The 17,146-nt window shown below is 37.2% G+C and overlaps 1 protein-coding gene across 1 annotated transcript; it reads left to right on the top strand.

The window, feature by feature from the left end:
* The first annotated feature begins 11,015 nt into the window (after window positions 1-11,015).
* Window positions 11,016-12,462, top strand: LOC138161390 (olfactory receptor 10A7-like). Its single transcript, XM_069088215.1, has one exon. The coding sequence runs from the start codon at window positions 11,497-11,499 to the stop codon at window positions 12,460-12,462; it is 966 nt and encodes a 321-aa protein (XP_068944316.1). The 5' UTR covers window positions 11,016-11,496.
* Window positions 12,463-17,146: the final 4,684 nt, after the last annotated feature.

Below are 17,146 nucleotides of genomic sequence, written 5' to 3'. Positions count from 1 at the left end.
AGTCATTGGGGAAGTTTTCCTTACTAGTTTCTTGAAATAGAATTTCTAGGCTTTTTTTTTTTTTTAATCATGGCTTTCAGGTAGTCCATTAATTCTTAGATGATCTCTCCTTGGTTTTTTTTCTAAGTTTGTTGCTTTTCCAATGAGATATTTCACATATTCTTCTATTTTGAATTATTTTTATTATTCTATTGTTTATTGGTGTCTTATGGAATCATTGGTTTCTACTTGACCAATTCTAATTTTTAAGGAATTATTTCTTTCAATGAGCTTTTGTACCTCTTTTTTTTTTTTGCATTTAGCCAATTCTACTTATAAGGAATTCTTTTCTTTAGTGAAATTTTGCACATCTTTTTCCATTTGTGTAATTTTAAGGTGTTTTCTCCTAACAGGATTTTTGCACTTATTTTTACCATTTGACCAATTATAGTTTTTCAAAGGTTTTTTTTCCTTTCATTATTTATCTGCCTCTTTTACTAAATTGTTGACTCTCTTTTCATACTTTTCTTCATCACTCTCGTTTATTTCCCCATTTTCCCCTCTGTTTCTGTTATTTGATTTTCTAAATACTTTTTGAGCACTTCTGGGAATTCCTGTTTGCCTTGTGTCCAATTCATACCTTTTTTTTTTGAGGCTTTTCTTGCAGCTATTTTGATGTCATTGACTTTTCTGTTTGTGTCTTGATCTTCCCTGTCATCATAGTAACTTGCTATAGTCAGATTTGTTGTTATTGTTGTTGTTGTTTACTTTTTTTTTCTTGACTTTTAACTTTATGTTAAAATTTGCCACTTGAGTGGAGGGGTGCTGTCTCAGTGCTTCAGGCCTGCCTGTTTTGCACAATATTCACTGTGCTCCAGGTCTGTTCTCCCCCATCCCCAAGACAGACCTTTCCTCCCAACCTCCTTAGATGTCTTGAGTTGAAATATTGCTTCATCGGACCTTTTGTTGCTTCAGTCAGTCAAGAATTTGATTTGAGGCATAATTTTAGACTTGTTTGCAGGGGTGTTTGGTAGAGTTCAACTGAGGACTTTTCAGCTCTGCCATCTGAGCTCTGATTAAAAAGTAGCTATTGTTTTTAATGTGATCATTCAGCCTCTTCTTGAAGAACCTAACACTTCTAAAGGAAGCCCATTCAACTTAAGTAAAATCTTAATTATTAGAAAGTTTTTCTTAACATCGAGTATAAATTGTCATCTTTGAACCTGTGACTTATTGCTCCTGGTTCTTTTCTTTCTAGATGAAGAAAACAGGTCTAACTTCTGCTCTGTATGGATAGCTCTTCAAATATTCTAAGACAGCTATCATGCCCCACTTGAGTTTTCCTTTTTCCAGACACATTATTTCTAGTTCCTTCAATTGAGCCTTAAAGGGCATGAACTCAAGGACTTTCAAAATTCTGAATGTCCTCTGCTAGATACTTTCAGGTTCACCAAACTTCATCACTGTCATATCTACTTTGTAAAGTTGTTTGAGAATTAAATAAGCCAATGCACATAGAATCCATAGTAACATTTACAATTCTCTATACATTTTAGTACTTAGTATTACTCTCACCTAAGTTCCTATGCATTGTTTAAGTTCAGCACAAACTTCCCTTTTCCATGAACCTCTCCCCAGTCTTCACTTATGGAAGGACCTCTCTCTCTTTCCTTAAAAATCACATAGTAAATTATTTGCACCCATCTTATAAAATTTTTATCTATTTTTGTTATCTATACAAACTACCACTATTCTCAGTTACTTGATGTTTAACATAGGAGTAATGATGATCATATAATTTCCCTCAAAATGTTGGCATGAGGAACCAATGTTATAATATATGTAAAGCACCTGACAACCTTTCGATTTTGTGCAAATATCATTATTTTTATTATTGCTATTATCATTATTACTACTGCTATTCTCATTCTTCTCATCTCATCCAATGGGTGTTCAGATAGAAATAGTCCTAGGAAGTCAGTATTTTGCTGCTAGTCTTTTATTTTTTAACATACTGTAGATTAGTGCATAAATTGGTAATAATAGGTGCTTTTATATAATTTAACAAAAGTATTGAGATGTAAGTTGCTCTTCTTTGTCAGGCTGCCTGAAACCACCTTCAGGGTAATTGCTGTAGCTGACAAGATTCCAGGGATGCCAAGTACCTTATGCTGCTCCTTCATTATTTTGATTTCTTCTGCTTGGTGTCTACATTTTGCAGCTTTTATTCCACAAAACTTGGAAATTGTATTTGGTATAGTAAAATCTATTAATAACATTTTAAAAATATAAACTTCATTATGTTTGAGTGACTGTAGACAAGATTTTTGTTTCTTATTCTTTTCTGGTACAAGTGAAGTTTACTTATTAAATCCTCAGAGATATTTGGTTGTCTGGATTTGTAGTAGAGGAATTTTTTCCTTGGTTCTAGCTCTATGCCACCCTATCCTCAATCAATAAACCCACTATTTCCCTATTATCTCTAAGTTAAAAAAATCTTTTGGTTTTTAAAGTCCTTCACAACTTGATCCCTTCCTAACTTTCTATTCTTCTTACATTTTACTCCTCTCCATACACTCTATGATCCACCAGCATGGGATTCCTTGCTTTCCCTCAAACAAGATACTTCATCTCCCAAGTCTATAAATTTTATTTTTTTAATTCATTTTTATTTTTCAGTTTTGAATTCTCTCTTTCACCTCTCCCCACCCTTGAAAGGAAAAAAACATAAATATGCATCAGCATGCAAAACAAATTTCTTCATTAGCCATGTCTGAAAGAAAGAAGGAAAGAAGGAAGAAAGAAGGAAGGGAAGAGGGAAAGAAAGAAAGCAACAGAGACAGAGAGACACAGAGACTGAGTGAGAAGAGGAAGGAAGGAAGGAAGGAAAGAAGGAAGGAAGGAAGGAAGGAAGGAAGGAAGGAAGGAAGGAAGGAAGGAAGGAAGGAAGGAAGGAAGGAAGGAAGGAAGGAAGGAAAATATTCTTTATTTTGTTCTTTGAGTCTATCAGCTCTCTATCTGTGGGTAGATAGCATATTTTGTCATTAGTCTTTTGGAATTGGACTACTCAGAATTATTAAGTCTTTCAAAGTTGATTGTATTTACATGATTGATGTTACTATATAAATTGTTCTCTTAGTTCTGCTCACTTCACCTTGCATCATTTCATATAAGTCTTTCCAGGTTTTCTTTGAAACTGTTCCCTTTATAATTTCTTAGATCACAATAGTGTTCCATCATATTCATGTGCTTTAACTTGTTCAGTTGTTCTTCAATTGATGAGCATCTCCTTAGTTTCCAATTCTTTGCTACCACAAAAAGAGTTGTTCTAAATTTTTTTGTATATGTGGGCATTTTTGTTCTTTCTTTGATCACTTTAGAGTATCACTGGGTCAAAAGGTAAGCACAGTAATAGCTTTTGAGGCATACTTCCACGTGACTTTCCGAAATGACCAACTCTGCATCTTCCCAGGCTGTGCTCCATGCCTGGAATGCTTTCCCTCCTCTTCTCCACTCCTCCTCTTAGCTTTTCTGGTTTCTTTCACAACTTAGGTCAAACCTCACCTTCTGTAAGAAGCCTTTCTCCCCTTCAACATCCCTGTGAAATTATCTTCCAATTGCCATCTATATATCTTGTATATACACAGTAGTTTGCTTGTTGTCTCCCTTAATACACTGATCACCTTGAGCTCAGGGATAATTTTTGCATCTCTGGTTCTTATAAAAGTACTTGTCACCTAGTAAGAACTTCAAATGATTGTTGACTGACTGTCTGAAATATAGTAAACTTCTAATGCATGCTTATAGTTACCAGATTGTGTCCTGATAGATGTTAGATTTTTGAAGTGGTGCATGATGTATTTGCACTTTTGCTATACTGGTCAGTAAGTTGGGATTCCTAGAGGATAAATTTTTTTGTTATCTTGGGAGTTTGCATGAAGTGAAGATTTTAAAAGACCATCATCTTTTTCCCTCATCAGATTTGCCTTGTGGATGTCTCAAAATCCAAGGGTACCTTATCTCACTGTCTTCTAAAAAGATGAGATTTTCTGATATATCCTTCCCCCAGAAAAGAGGAAAGTCTATATTATTTGTTCAAGAAAAGCAACATCATCTGAACAAAGCAGATTAATGAGAAGGGGTCTTCTTTTTTGTTGAAAAAATATCTAATCATTTTAGTGATTATTGTTTTATAGTATAAACTGAGATCTAATAGTGTTAGCCTTCTTTCTTTTCCATCTTTTTGTTTTATTATTTCCCTTAAGATTATTGATACTTTTTTTTCCTTCAGATAAATTTTATTACTATATTTGTTTTTAGCTCTAGGAAATAATCTTTTTGGTAGTACGACTGGAATGACACTGGATAAGCAAATAATTTTAAGGAGTTTTTTTTTTCTTATGAGGGATCAGTTGATTATTTTTTCTCCAATTACTGTTATAATTGAATCTGCACTTACATAGTTCCTATATGTTTCTTGCTAGATGTATTCTCAAACATTTAATATATGTTGTATCTATTTTAATTGTAATTTCTCCTTCTGTCTCTTCCAGATAGGTTTCGCTGGTAATACACAGAAAATCTTATAATTTGTATGAATTTAAAATCCTGCAACTTTACTGGAATTGTTTCAATTCAATTTATTTGACTCTCTAGAATTTTCTAATTAAATCATTTCCACAATAATTAATAATTGTGTTTTCTCTTTGTCCATGATTATTTTTTCAGTATCTTTTCCTCCCCCACAATTATTATAAAATAGTTAGAATTTCTAGCACAATATAATATAGTAGTGACAAATAGGGTCATGAAGGCTCAGACATGACTGAAAGAAGTGAACAAGAACAAAGAAATTTGGAAAGACAAATCAAGTTATGAGGAAAGAGAAAAGCACCTGAAGAATAGTGTCTACTACTATAAGAATGGGATGGTGTGTGTGTTTGTGTGTGTGTATACACACATATACATATACACACATACATATATATGTATGTACACACACAAACACCTAAATGAATGAGCTAACAGTCAATAAAAGGGGGCAGAGAAAATGTTGATTTTGTTGCTAAAGTCATTTCAGTCATGTCTGACTATCCATGGCCCCATCTGGGGTTTTCTTGGCAAAGATACTGGATTGGTTTGCCATTACCTTCTCCAACTTATTTTCTAGATGAGGAAGCTGAGTCAGACAGGGTGAAGTGACTTGCCCAGGGGCACACAACTAGCAAGTATGCGAAATCAGATGTGAACACATGAAGATGTCTTCTTTATTCCAATACCAGATCTCTATTCACTGTTCCACTTTTCTCTCCACGAAGATGCTATTAACAAGATATAATAGACATACTTGTACAAAGTGAAAGTTGGATAAAATGGAAATAGAAATTAATTTAAAATATAAATAGTTGTAATGTATATTTCTTTGGTTTTGTAGCAGCTCTTTTTGTAGTGGTAAAGAACTGGACATTGAACAAGTTAGAGCATAATAAGAAATGATGAGCAGGATGATTTCAGAAAAACCTGGAAAGACTTACAAGAACTGATAAAAAGTGAAATGAGTAGAATCATGAAAATACTGTACACAGTAATATCAGTAGTGTACAATGATCAATTGTGAAGGACATCTATTTTCAACAATGCAATGATCTAAGATAATTGCAAAAGACATATAATGAAAAATGTTATACACCCCCAAAGAAAGAATTATTGGTGTATGAATGCAGATTAAACTAAACTTCTTTATTTTTCTTGTTTTCTTTCCCTTTTTTTGATCTGTGTTTTCTTTCACAGCATGACTAATATGGAAATATGTTTTGCATGATTGCACATGTATAACCTATATAAAATTGCCTTCTCAAGGAGGAAGAGGGGAGGGAAAAAGAGAATTTGAAACTCAGTTTAAAAAAAATGTTAAAATTGTTTTCCACATGTAATTGGAAAAAATAAAATATTTTAAAATAACCCTCAAAAAGAAAGAAAGAAACCCATACCACAGCTGTTAGAAAGAACTCAGATCAGAAGATAGAAGTAAAAGATGAAACAGACCAAATCTGTTGCATTCCACTGGAGGTTATGAAGTTCTGTCAGGAGGTTAGCAGAAACAGGTCAAAATATAGCATTAATTAAAAAAAAAAAGATTATTTGAATAGTAAGCCAAAACAGTGCAGAGGCATTTAGTCTCTGGGAAAGAGTTGACTGACTTAAGTCAACTACAATCAATTAAGAGGTTGTCTTCAACTACTTTATTGACAACACCTTCAAGAAGTCAGATCTCCATACTACAATAAAACATGAGAGGAGGACATACGTGAAAGGATTTGTTTTTTTTTTTTATTAAAAAAATTTAAATTTGCACCCCTTCTCTTCTCCAAAAACCCTGTTTATGCATATGAATTCTTAGACAGGCAACACCAGGTAGGAAGGAGTTATTTAGAAGAGTGCAATAAGAATATGTCCTTTTCTCTGTGATTTGAACATGGGATAATTAGTTTTAAAGCTAAAAGGGCTTTGGAGGCCATGTAAACGGATGTTTTCATTTTATATGAGTAAATTGAAGCAACATGAACTTTAATGACTTGAGAAAGGTAGAAAGAGTCATCACTGTAATTCACACTCAGGACTTTTGACTACAAATCAAAGCATCTTTCCACTATATTTATCATGATATGGATAATGGTAAAGATAAAATCTGATCAAATTTTCACATAAGACAAAGTTGGGATGTAGGTTGTTAACTGGACAGAAAAGAGGTCTTCACAAATCACTGGAACATTTAATACAAATGTAGATTTTTTTTTTCAGTTATGTTAAAAATTAGCTAAAAAGGAAAAAATGTGTGTTGTTAGGCAGGAGTTTGTCCATCAAAGAACTGAATATTTTAATGGACTCTGAGTTCATTAGAGGTTAACTCTATGATACAACAGCCGAGACAAGTAGTGTGCTCTTATGCCTCACCAAGAGAGCAAGAGCCCTCAGGAACCAGGAAACGGTGACCAAGTCTTCCTCTGACCAATTCGGACATCTGGAGTACAGTGCTCAGTTCTTGGAACCACTCTTTAGGAAGAACATTGCCTACTACTGTAAGAGGGAAATGTAAAGCATCAAGAAAAAATGGGTCACAATGGTGATGGGCCTTCAGAGCATGTCAAATGAAGGGGAACCAGAGATATGCAGCCTAGAGAACAGAAGCTTTAAGGAAGGACAAGGTATATGTTTTCAAGTATTTGAAGGGCTATTAAGTGAACAAGGGCTATCGCTTCTTCTCCCAAGAGGTCAGAACCAGGAGCAATGAGTGGAAATTAAATAAAGTCAGATTTAGATTGATGTAAAGAAAAACTTCCTAATGACTTGAGAGAGCTACCTCAAAGTGGAATGGGCTGCCTTTGGAGGGAGAGAGTTCTCTATATTACTAGAGGTCCTCAAGCAAAGGTGAAATGACCATGTGGCAATTTTGCTGTAGAGGAGATTTTGCTTTAAGTATGATTGGACTAGATGTACTCTGAGGTCCTTTCCAAGTCTGAGGTATTCTGGTTCAATAAAGAGGACAGGTTGCTGTAATTAGATTGAAGAGAAATAGATTTTAGGCCCAGCTTTGTAATTTACCAGGAGAATAAGGTTGCTAAAATTGGCCACCAGACAATGAGTTATTGAATATACAGGCACTCGTAATGACTTTAACACATCAAGAGCTTGCTATCTGTATTATTGGAGGGAATGTTGGCATGGACAAAACCATTAGTCTCTGAAAGTAAAATGCTCTTTGATATTCTATGTTGTAAATATGCCTATTAGCATTTATACTCCTAGAAGATATGAACTTTTTGCATATTTTACGTTTTTTTTTCATATCCCAAGCTCTTAGCAAAATGCCTGGCATTTTTCACCCATAAAATGAGGTTTGGTATTGAGTAAAAATGAAAGAGCCTTGGATGGCCCGCTTCCTACTCTGTCTTCACTTGGGAACCCATAGTAGAAAATGGTAATGAGCTCAGTTTCTCTGTTGGCTGAGTCCTTTGGGACAGTTCCCTGGATTTCAGTCCCAGTAGCCATAGCCAAAGGTTGAAATCTTCTACTCTCATGTACTCAGGAAAGAAATCCAGAAAACAGCTAGAACTAGAGGTAGGTCCAGAGTCTCTTTCTTGGTTTGGGTCAGAGTTAGAGTCCAGAGTTAGTAGTGTTCAATCAATGTGGTATCAAGGAAAGGACACTGAACAAAAACTTGGACCTGGCCCCAGATATGACTTAATAGTTTCATGGTCACAGGTAATCACTTAACTTTCCCTTTCCTTAGTTTCCCCTCTTGAAAATTGACTAACAACACAGAGTCCACTTGTCTCAAGAGTTGCTGTAAAAAAACCAAACTTATAGACACATGGTTTGTGACCCATCTTTCAGGGAGACGAAATAAACAGATTGCCTGTCTAGCAGTTCAGATACTTGGCTCTATGACCAGCCTTCTGTTTCTTCTTGAGAAAGTGTCTCTGAATCTACCAGAAAGCAGCATTGAACAGTGGAAAGAAGTCTGCTCCTGAGGCTGAAAGACTCAGATCCTAGTCCAGATTCTCATGGAAACCAGCTGTGACCATGAGTAAGTCACATAATCTTTGCTTCAGTTTTCCTTCTTCCTGGGTAAAATGGAAGTAATTTGCATCTACTCTACCTAATGTGCAGTATTCTTGTGAGGCAAGGGTTTGCTAAAACTCATAGAAATGTAAAGTATTTTAAAGTTATTTCTTTGATCATCTACTTTTAATGGTACAAAGGTAATGTGGTAGCTAAGGAGAACTCAGAATGAAACAGTCCAGAGAGATAGGCATAGGTAATAGGCAAGAGAGATTTTCTAGGAGTTGAAGCCATTGAGACATCCAATTTCAGAGAATTAGATTTTGACTTACTTATTTTATTTACACTTTTTTGATGCTATTATATCTTTCAATTCATTTTTTTCAATTAATGTTCATTTATTTTTCTCCCCTCTTTCAAGAAAAAAACACTTTCAAATAATTAAATATGGGTAAAAAAATTGAATTGCTTAAGGAAGATATAAGATACAGGTTATTGGGGAAAAATAAAAAAAATAAAATACTTTTAAAAAGGAAGACATGATAGAAGAAGCAAGTTCTCAAATAGGAACTGTACGATCCCTTGTCCTGCACTTTGTAAAGGCATTGTTCAAGCATGAGTTGAATGGTCTCTGAGGCTCCTTTCATCCCTGTGCTTTTGTTATCTACAGTCTCCAAGGCTGTTTGTTCCTGCATAGAATGAAGGGGGCAGGTGCTTTGAGCTAGTCAATCATTAAGGCATATTTCAATTCCCATAGTCTGTGATTCAATGATATAGTGATTTTGAGACCACAGATCCTCATCTCTTTCACAAAAGAAACAACTGTTCCACTCCATAAGACACAGAAGGGCCAAGGTCATCAAATTGTCTTGGAACTCCAGCAATGAACACATATTTACTGAGTATCTTCATGATGCACAGAAAGTCTGGGACTTTTATGTCAAATATACAAGGTCATAGACTATGTTGGAAGTGGGGTTTGAATGTAGGTATGTGAAATATACTTCTTTGTAACTTTCACTCGTGGCTCCAAACTCTGCCCTTTGAGGCAAAGAACAAGAAAATATCATGCCTCAGGAGAGCCCTTCAGATGCTTGAAGATAGCTCTCATACCCCCATCACAGAAAACAAAAAATCTTATCTTAGTTAAACACTCTCAGTTCTTACAACAAATCTTGAAATAGCGTTGGCTCAGCTTTCCACCTCATTTTATCCTGAGCATGATAGGATCGTATATTTAGAGTTAGAAGGGAATTTATATGCAGTCTAATTCAACCCTACCATTTCTATAGATGAGGAAACTGAGGCTTAGAGTGGAGTGACTTTCTCAGGGTCACAAAAATAGTGTCAGAGATAGTAGAATAAGGCCATATGATTAAAGATCTCACACTTTTGTGAACCTTGACACAGCTTCTCAAATCATCTTTTTTTTTTTTTTGCTTTTTGGAGGGCAATTGGGGTTAAGCAATTTGCCCAAGGTCACATGGCTAGTTTTTGTGTTAAGTGTCTAAAGCTGGATTTAAACTCAGGTCCTCCTGACTCCAGGACCAGTGCTCTATTCACTGCACCACCTAGCCACCCCTCCAAATCATCTTCCTTTGAATCTTGTCCAATTTGTCAATGTCTTTCCCAATATGTGGGAGTGGACATTCAGGTATGAATTACATCAGAGAGCAGTGGGACTAATAGACACTTCTCCACCTCCCCTCGGAAACTGAATCTCTATTAATTCAACACAAGACGCTGTTAATTTTTTTGCTTTCAACTTCATATTTGATAATTCATCTTGGCCTGGAAATGACCCTCCAGTCCAATCCAGCAAAAAATGTATTAAATCTCCACCATCTGAAAGACTAGGCAAAGTGTGTAAGACTCAAAGACAAAACAAACAGGCAAATAAATCAATCCTTGATCTCAAAGTGCTTACCATCTAATAGGCATACAAGATATAAACATAAAATTATATACATAATGCGTGAGGAGGAGAAAGAAAAATAAAGTTTAAGGGAGTTAGGTTAACCTTCCTACAGGAGGCAGGATGTGAGCTGAATCTTCATTTCTGAAGAATGTGATAAGGAAGTCCATACTCCATTTCATACCATCAAGCTACAAAGGCTCTGAGTGTAGTCTGGTTTAGCTATGCCTATTGTCAGAGCATCAGCCTTGTAAAGTCTGGAAAGCCTCATCTCTAGAAAGTTGATTATAATAGTTATGATTTTATTTTTGGTCTTGGAAACTCAAAATAATCTATAAAGGTATGGGGGTTGTGATTTTCAGGAAGAAAGAGAATATCCATAGTGATGACATTATTTTTCACCCAAATGGATTTCACTCAATACTTCCTTTCATCTAAGTTAAGTATCTCTTGTTTAAAATACTCAAATAAGTATGTGAGCTCAATGATTTGGATCTTTTCTCCAGTGTTTCAGATTATATTTATCCATGCCAGTCCATACTGCTTAACTCTGGGGTTAGGTACTTGCATAAGTTTGTTATACAGGCATCATCCAATGTACTGGAATTCCTCCCTTTCCCTGCCATCATAAGGATACCAGAGGAGCACACTGTCACTCTGTCCTCCCTTACCCTCATCAAAAGAACATCAGCCCAGCAGTGACAGAGGCCATATGATGCATTAGAAAGAACAATTCATTTGGAGTCAGATGCCTTGTATTCAATGTTGATTTTACCACTTAAGACCTAAGTAATCTGGATGAAGTAACTTGCCCTTTAAGGAAAAGGAGATTTAACAAAGTAGGATGAATCTGACTTGGTCATATGACTAACAAATGTCAGAGCTATGATTTGTTCACCACCTGTACCTACAATTGTGATAACCTTAGATAAAGAAAGCGTATCCCTATTTCTCAGTGGATTTTCCTTCTTTTTAGAACAAGGTCCTGCTGTACTCTTGAGCTCATTACTTTCTTATACACTCTGGAGCTTTGGGAAGGGATGGACCCCATGGATCCCATTGTGAATTTGGCTAGAAGCAATCAATCTTCAGTTGAAGAGTTTGTCCTCTTGGGTTTTTCCCATGTTCCCAGACTGATGCCAATTCTCTTTGTGCTGTTTCTGGGGATGTTCCTGATCACGATGCTGGGAAATGGTCTCATTGTACTCTTGACCCTGGTAGACACTGGCCTCCACACACCTATGTATTTCTTCCTCCGGAACCTGGCCCTGGTGGAGATCTGCTTCTCTTTGGACATTGTGCCCAGGATGCTGGAAAGCCTGGTGTCTGGAAGGGGCATCTCCCTGATGGCCTGTGCTCTCCAGCTCTTTCTCATTCTGTCCTGTGTCACATCAGAGTGTTTCCTTTTGACAGTGATGGCCTATGACCGCTACGTGGCCATCTGCCACCCCCTGCACTATGGGGTCCTCATGAACCAGAGGCTCTGCCTCTTTCTGGCAGTGGCATGCTGGGTGGCAGGCGTCCCAGTATCCCTGCTGTTTACCATTTGGCTCTTCCACTTCCCATTTTGTGGACCCCGAGGGGTTCGCCACTTCCTCTGTGATGTGGCACCACTCCTGAGGCTGGTGTGTGCTGACACGTCCGTCTTTGAGACCTACATCCTTGTGGCTACAGTGCTTGTCCTGATGGTGCCTTTCTCCCTCATCGCTGTGTCATATGGCCGTGTCCTGGCAGCAGTTGTTCGGATGCCCTCGGCCACTGGGCGCCATAAGGCCCTTTCTACCTGTGCTGCCCACCTTATTGTTGTGGCTCTATTCTATGGCACAGCTTGTGTCATCCACCTCCAGCCCAAGTCCAGCTACTCTCCCGAGAGCAAGCAAGTTGTGTCCTTGTCCTATACCCTCGTCACTCCCATGCTCAACCCCATCATCTACAGCCTGAGGAACAGAGAGGTGAAATCTGCCCTTGCGAGGGTGTTGGGTAGGAAAAAGGGGGTGCCCAGATGACTTGAGCCCTAACGGTCTGCTTTTGGTTATGACAAATAGTGGAGGGGAGTATGACCAGCAGGAGTCAGCATCCAGAAACCAGACTGCTCTCCAGTGAGAGGATTACATTGATACTGTATCATTCTTTATTGATCCGATTTATAGTTAATTGACTTTGTCCTACAGCTGCTTAAGCCATAGTTCTCTGTCTCTGAACTTAGTGCAGGAATTCATTTGGTCTGTAATGAGTTAAGTTTAGAAATTCAATGCTCATTGTTCTGTTCTTTCCTCAAAGAAATCTGTTATCTTTGGGGGATGCAAGTGGACAGCAGGGGGTCTGGTCTAATATTTTTACATAACTGGTCTATCTTTCAAGGATATTTGGTTTGCCATCCAAAAGAAGCCTGCCTCACTATGTAACCTTGCAGCTGGACTGAAACAATGAACATTTCTTAGTCACAGGAGGGAAGGAGGAGGCTGTTCCAGCTCCTTGTTCCCAACTTCCAACTGATCACAATGTTATCTATGTCCCACTGTAGCCAATCATGTTCTCAAGCCCATGATGTTACCAACTCTATAACCAATTTTACTATTTTACATATAAAAAGGAACTGAGTCTCTATCTCTAGGTTTTTTTTTTTTAATAACTGAGGCAGTCATTAGACCCATTTTTGGCAGACTCACTCCCTGTTAATAAAATGTTCTCTTTCTTGGAGAAAATATGCCTTAGTCTACCTTTGTTGAATTTCATTAACTCCACTAGCATCATTATTAAATTATAGACACTCAGAGCTGGAAGTGTCCACAAGAGTTTTTAGAGAAAATTAATGTTTTATTTTGGAGATGTTAAATTTAAGGTGCCTATGGGATATTCATTAGCCTCTTGGTAATGTGAGACTGGGACTCATAAGAGAGAGATCCCATATTAATTGTTGATTTGTTATCCTGACTCTGCCTCCACGGTATTTGAATGATTTCTTTCTGGCTGCTTGAAGTATTTTCTCTTTGACTTCAGAGCTCTGGAATTTGGCTATAATATTCCTGGGAGTTTTCATTTTGGGATATCTTTAAGGTGGATTCTTTCGATTTCTATTTTACACTCTGATTTGGAGATATTTGGGCAGTTTTCCTTGATAATTTCTTGAAATATGATATCTAGGCCCTTTCTTTGATAATGACTTTTAGGTAATCCAGCAAGATAGCAAAAACGCTATATTTACTATTTTAAATATGTTCACCAAAGATTTTCAATGTGACAATAAAAGGGGGAATCCAGCATAAGAGATGAAAATCCCAAAGTCAAGGCTTCTGTCTAAACAATAGAAAAGGGGTTAAGTCTCAAGGAAAACAAGAATAAATAGATTTTAAAAGCTAATGTATAAGTTACATGATTAACTAGTTTTTTTTTATTCAAAGAGTTACAAATAATTATAACAGATTTTGCTTCCTCAGGCAAATATCAAGAATGATAAGAAGAAAATGACCGAAAACAAATAAAATATACTACTTTTTATAATACAGATGAATCGCCTGTATTCTATTATCAAAAGAAACAGTTACACAATCAAAACAAAATCAGTTGTTGCTTACAGGAAAGCAAAACAGCTTTTGTTTTTGGAGGGGAAAGGTAGGGCAAGTGGGGTTGTGAGTTGCCCAAGGTCACACAGCTAGGTTTTTTTTGGGTGGGAGTTAAGTGTCTGAGGCCGAATTTGAACTCAGGTCCTCCTGACTCCAGGGCTAGTGCTCTGTTCACTGTGCCACCTAGATGCCCCCGAATTTTACTAAAAGAAAAAAAATCTATGAATAAATTAAAATGAAGTCACTGGCATAAAATATTGCTACAAGATTAAAAAGCAGAAAATGGTATTATTTATATGAAAATAGAATTCAAATGAGAAAAAGAGAAAGATACCCCTCAAAAGGGTGTTTTGTATTGGTGAAAGTACAAATAAGCAATTTAACATGTGATCTTTCTCTTATGAGTCCCTGTCCCATATTACCAAGCGGCTGCTAGGTATCCAATAGACATCTTAAATTTAACATCTCCCAAATAAAAACCATTATCTTTGTCTTCAAATGCATACCTTTTCTTATCTTTCATATTCCCATTGAGAACACTACCATAGTTCTAGTCACCTAGCACCATAGCATTAGGAATGATCTTTAACTACCCTCTACTTCCTTAATCCAGTCATTTTTGTCAATTCCGTCTTCTCAATATTTCTAATCCCCTCTCATGTTGTCATCTCTCTACATCCACAGCCAACAACCTGCTTAATATCCTTATAAGCCCTCCCTTGGATTTCCATAGAATTCTCCTAATTTTTCTCCCTAATCTCAATTGACTTCCCCTGACCAATCCATCGTCCACATTAATACAAAAATGTTATTTTTAAAGCATATACAATATGGCAGCTAGGTGATGCCATAGGGCACTTAACTCCAGGCCTGGAGTCAGGAAGATTCATTTGCCTGAGTTCAAATCTGCCCTCAGACACTTACTAGCTGTTTGACTCTAGGCAAGTCACTTAACACTGTCTGCCTCAGTTTCCTTATCTGAAAAATGATCTGGAGAAGGAAATAGCAAACTACTCCAGCATTTTTGCCAAGAAAACCCCAAATGGGGTCAGGAAGAGTCAGATAAAACTAAAAAAAACAATTCAACAATAATAAAAATAGCAAGAACGGAAGTAGAGAAGCAGGGAATAGATCGTCTTAAGTATAAACGTAACACTAATAAAAATGTATCACATGTTACAGGTGGCGGAGGAGACCTTCGCATGCATTCATCTCCATAAATGTGTACATGTTTTCATAGGAAATCTCTCTCTATCAATATAGATATCTGTGTGTCTACATGGAATTCAGAAGCTGTACCTGTCACTTTCGGGCCACAATGTGACAATGTTGGCATTAAATGACGATGACAAGCCCTATATGGAAGCTTGAAAACAAATTAAACATCCCTTGAGTTTAGAACATCTTAGAACTTCAGAGTCGGGAAGATCTCCACGAGCTCTTATTGCAGCCTCTCCCACAAAGAGAATGTTCATTTCAAGGCGTCTGGCCTTTGCTTGAGGTACTTCCTTGAGTGAGAAGCCTTTGAGCCCAAGGCAGACCAGGCTGCTTTTAAATCAGCCTTAGAAAGCATTTACCGCAACTGGGCATTGACCTTTCTGCATCCTCCATAGACTCCTTCTAAGTTCTTTTCTTTCCAGTCAAATACAGCAAATCTTACCCTTCTTAAGAAATTAGAAAGTGATGGTGGGATAATAAAGGTATTATGATAAAAATAGATCTGTATCTCAAATCCCAGAGGATACAGTCAATCCTTTTCTTAGAAGTGAATTTTTACTATTGCAGGTTTACACAAATAAAAATAATAAAAAATGTAATTAAATATTCATTAAGTACCAACTATATACTAAGCACTGTTCTGAGAAATGGAGGGGAAAAGATAGAAATGAAACATTCCGTTCTTTTATGGAGCTTATGTTGGACTTCAAGGGCAACAAGGTGGCCTAGTGGATAGAGTACTGGGCCCAGAGTCAGGAAGAACTGAATTCAAATCTGGCCTCAGACACTTACTAGTTGTATGATCCTGGGCAATTCATTTCACCCTGTTTGCCTCAGTTTCCTCATCTGTAAAATGGGATATTGAAGGAAATGGAAAATCGCTCCAGTATCTTTACCAAGAAAACCCCAGATAAGGTCAGGAAGAGTCAGACACATAGTCATCAACAACAACAAAGAATTACAGAGCTAGGAATCCACACTATCATACTTAGCAGTTATTACCCCATTATTCTCCAGTGATTGATAGAGTCTATGGTCATGTACGCCCTTGCAGAAACAGAACTGAGAGGAGGCAAAAAGGTCAAGTTGAAATGCCAAGACTGATAATAGACTGAGAGAGGCTGAGAAGGTGATCACTTGGGTGTGGGCCTTAGGTGTCCTCTGTAAATGCAGAAGGAGACCTGTGATCATTCTCTTCCATTCCCTTTTTCTTAATAAAAATCCCCTTTTCAACTCCATATAGAAGCAGCTGGTGGGATGATGGTTTGAAGAGCAAAGCCTGGAGTTAGGAAGACTCGAGTTTAATCCAGCCTCAGAAACCAGCTGGGTAACCCTTGACAAGGCACTTAACCTCTGTTTGCCTCAGTTTCCTTCCCTGTAAAATTGGTATAACAGAATCTATCTCTCAGGGTGATTGTGACCATCAGATGAGATGTTTACAGAGGGTTTAGCACAGTGCCTGGCACATGGAATGTGCTAAATAAATGCTTATTCCTTTCCCTTACTCCTTCTATATTGTTTCCATTGAAGAAGAGAGATGAGTGAGTTTGTTCCTTTTGGAAATGTAGGGAAAGGGGAATTTCAGGGGCCCAGAAAGACCAGGGAGGAGCTCAGCAATTGAACCTCTCTCCTAAATATATGTGATTCTCAGAAGGCTGAAAAAAAAAAAAGAATGAGCCTTGGAGAAAAAAAACGAATATTACTAGGACAAATGTTGATCTTGCTCCTGGAATTTTCCTTCACTGCAGCGAGCCTGGAGTCAGGAAGACCTGGGTTCAAATCAAGCGTCAGATACTGACTAGCTGTGTGACCCTGGGCAAGTCACTTAACTTCTGTCTTCCTCAGTTTCCTCATCTGGAAAAACGAGGACAATAATAATACCTGATTCACATAGTTGTTGTGGGGATCG

The sequence above is a fragment of the Petaurus breviceps genome, unplaced genomic scaffold, assembly GCF_028583685.1.
Source record: "Petaurus breviceps papuanus isolate PSGF00001 unplaced genomic scaffold, PetGlider_PUasm1.0 185, whole genome shotgun sequence".
Taxonomy (NCBI): Eukaryota; Metazoa; Chordata; class Mammalia; order Diprotodontia; family Petauridae; genus Petaurus; species Petaurus breviceps.
Note: the sequence above shows the minus strand (reverse complement) of the source record. Positions and strands in the feature narration are given on the sequence as shown.

What these genes read in the sequence shown, in the direction of transcription:
- LOC138161390 (XM_069088215.1), top strand. Translation starts at nt 11,497, where the DNA reads ATGGACCCCATGGATCCCATTGTGAATTTGGCTAGAAGCAATCAATCT.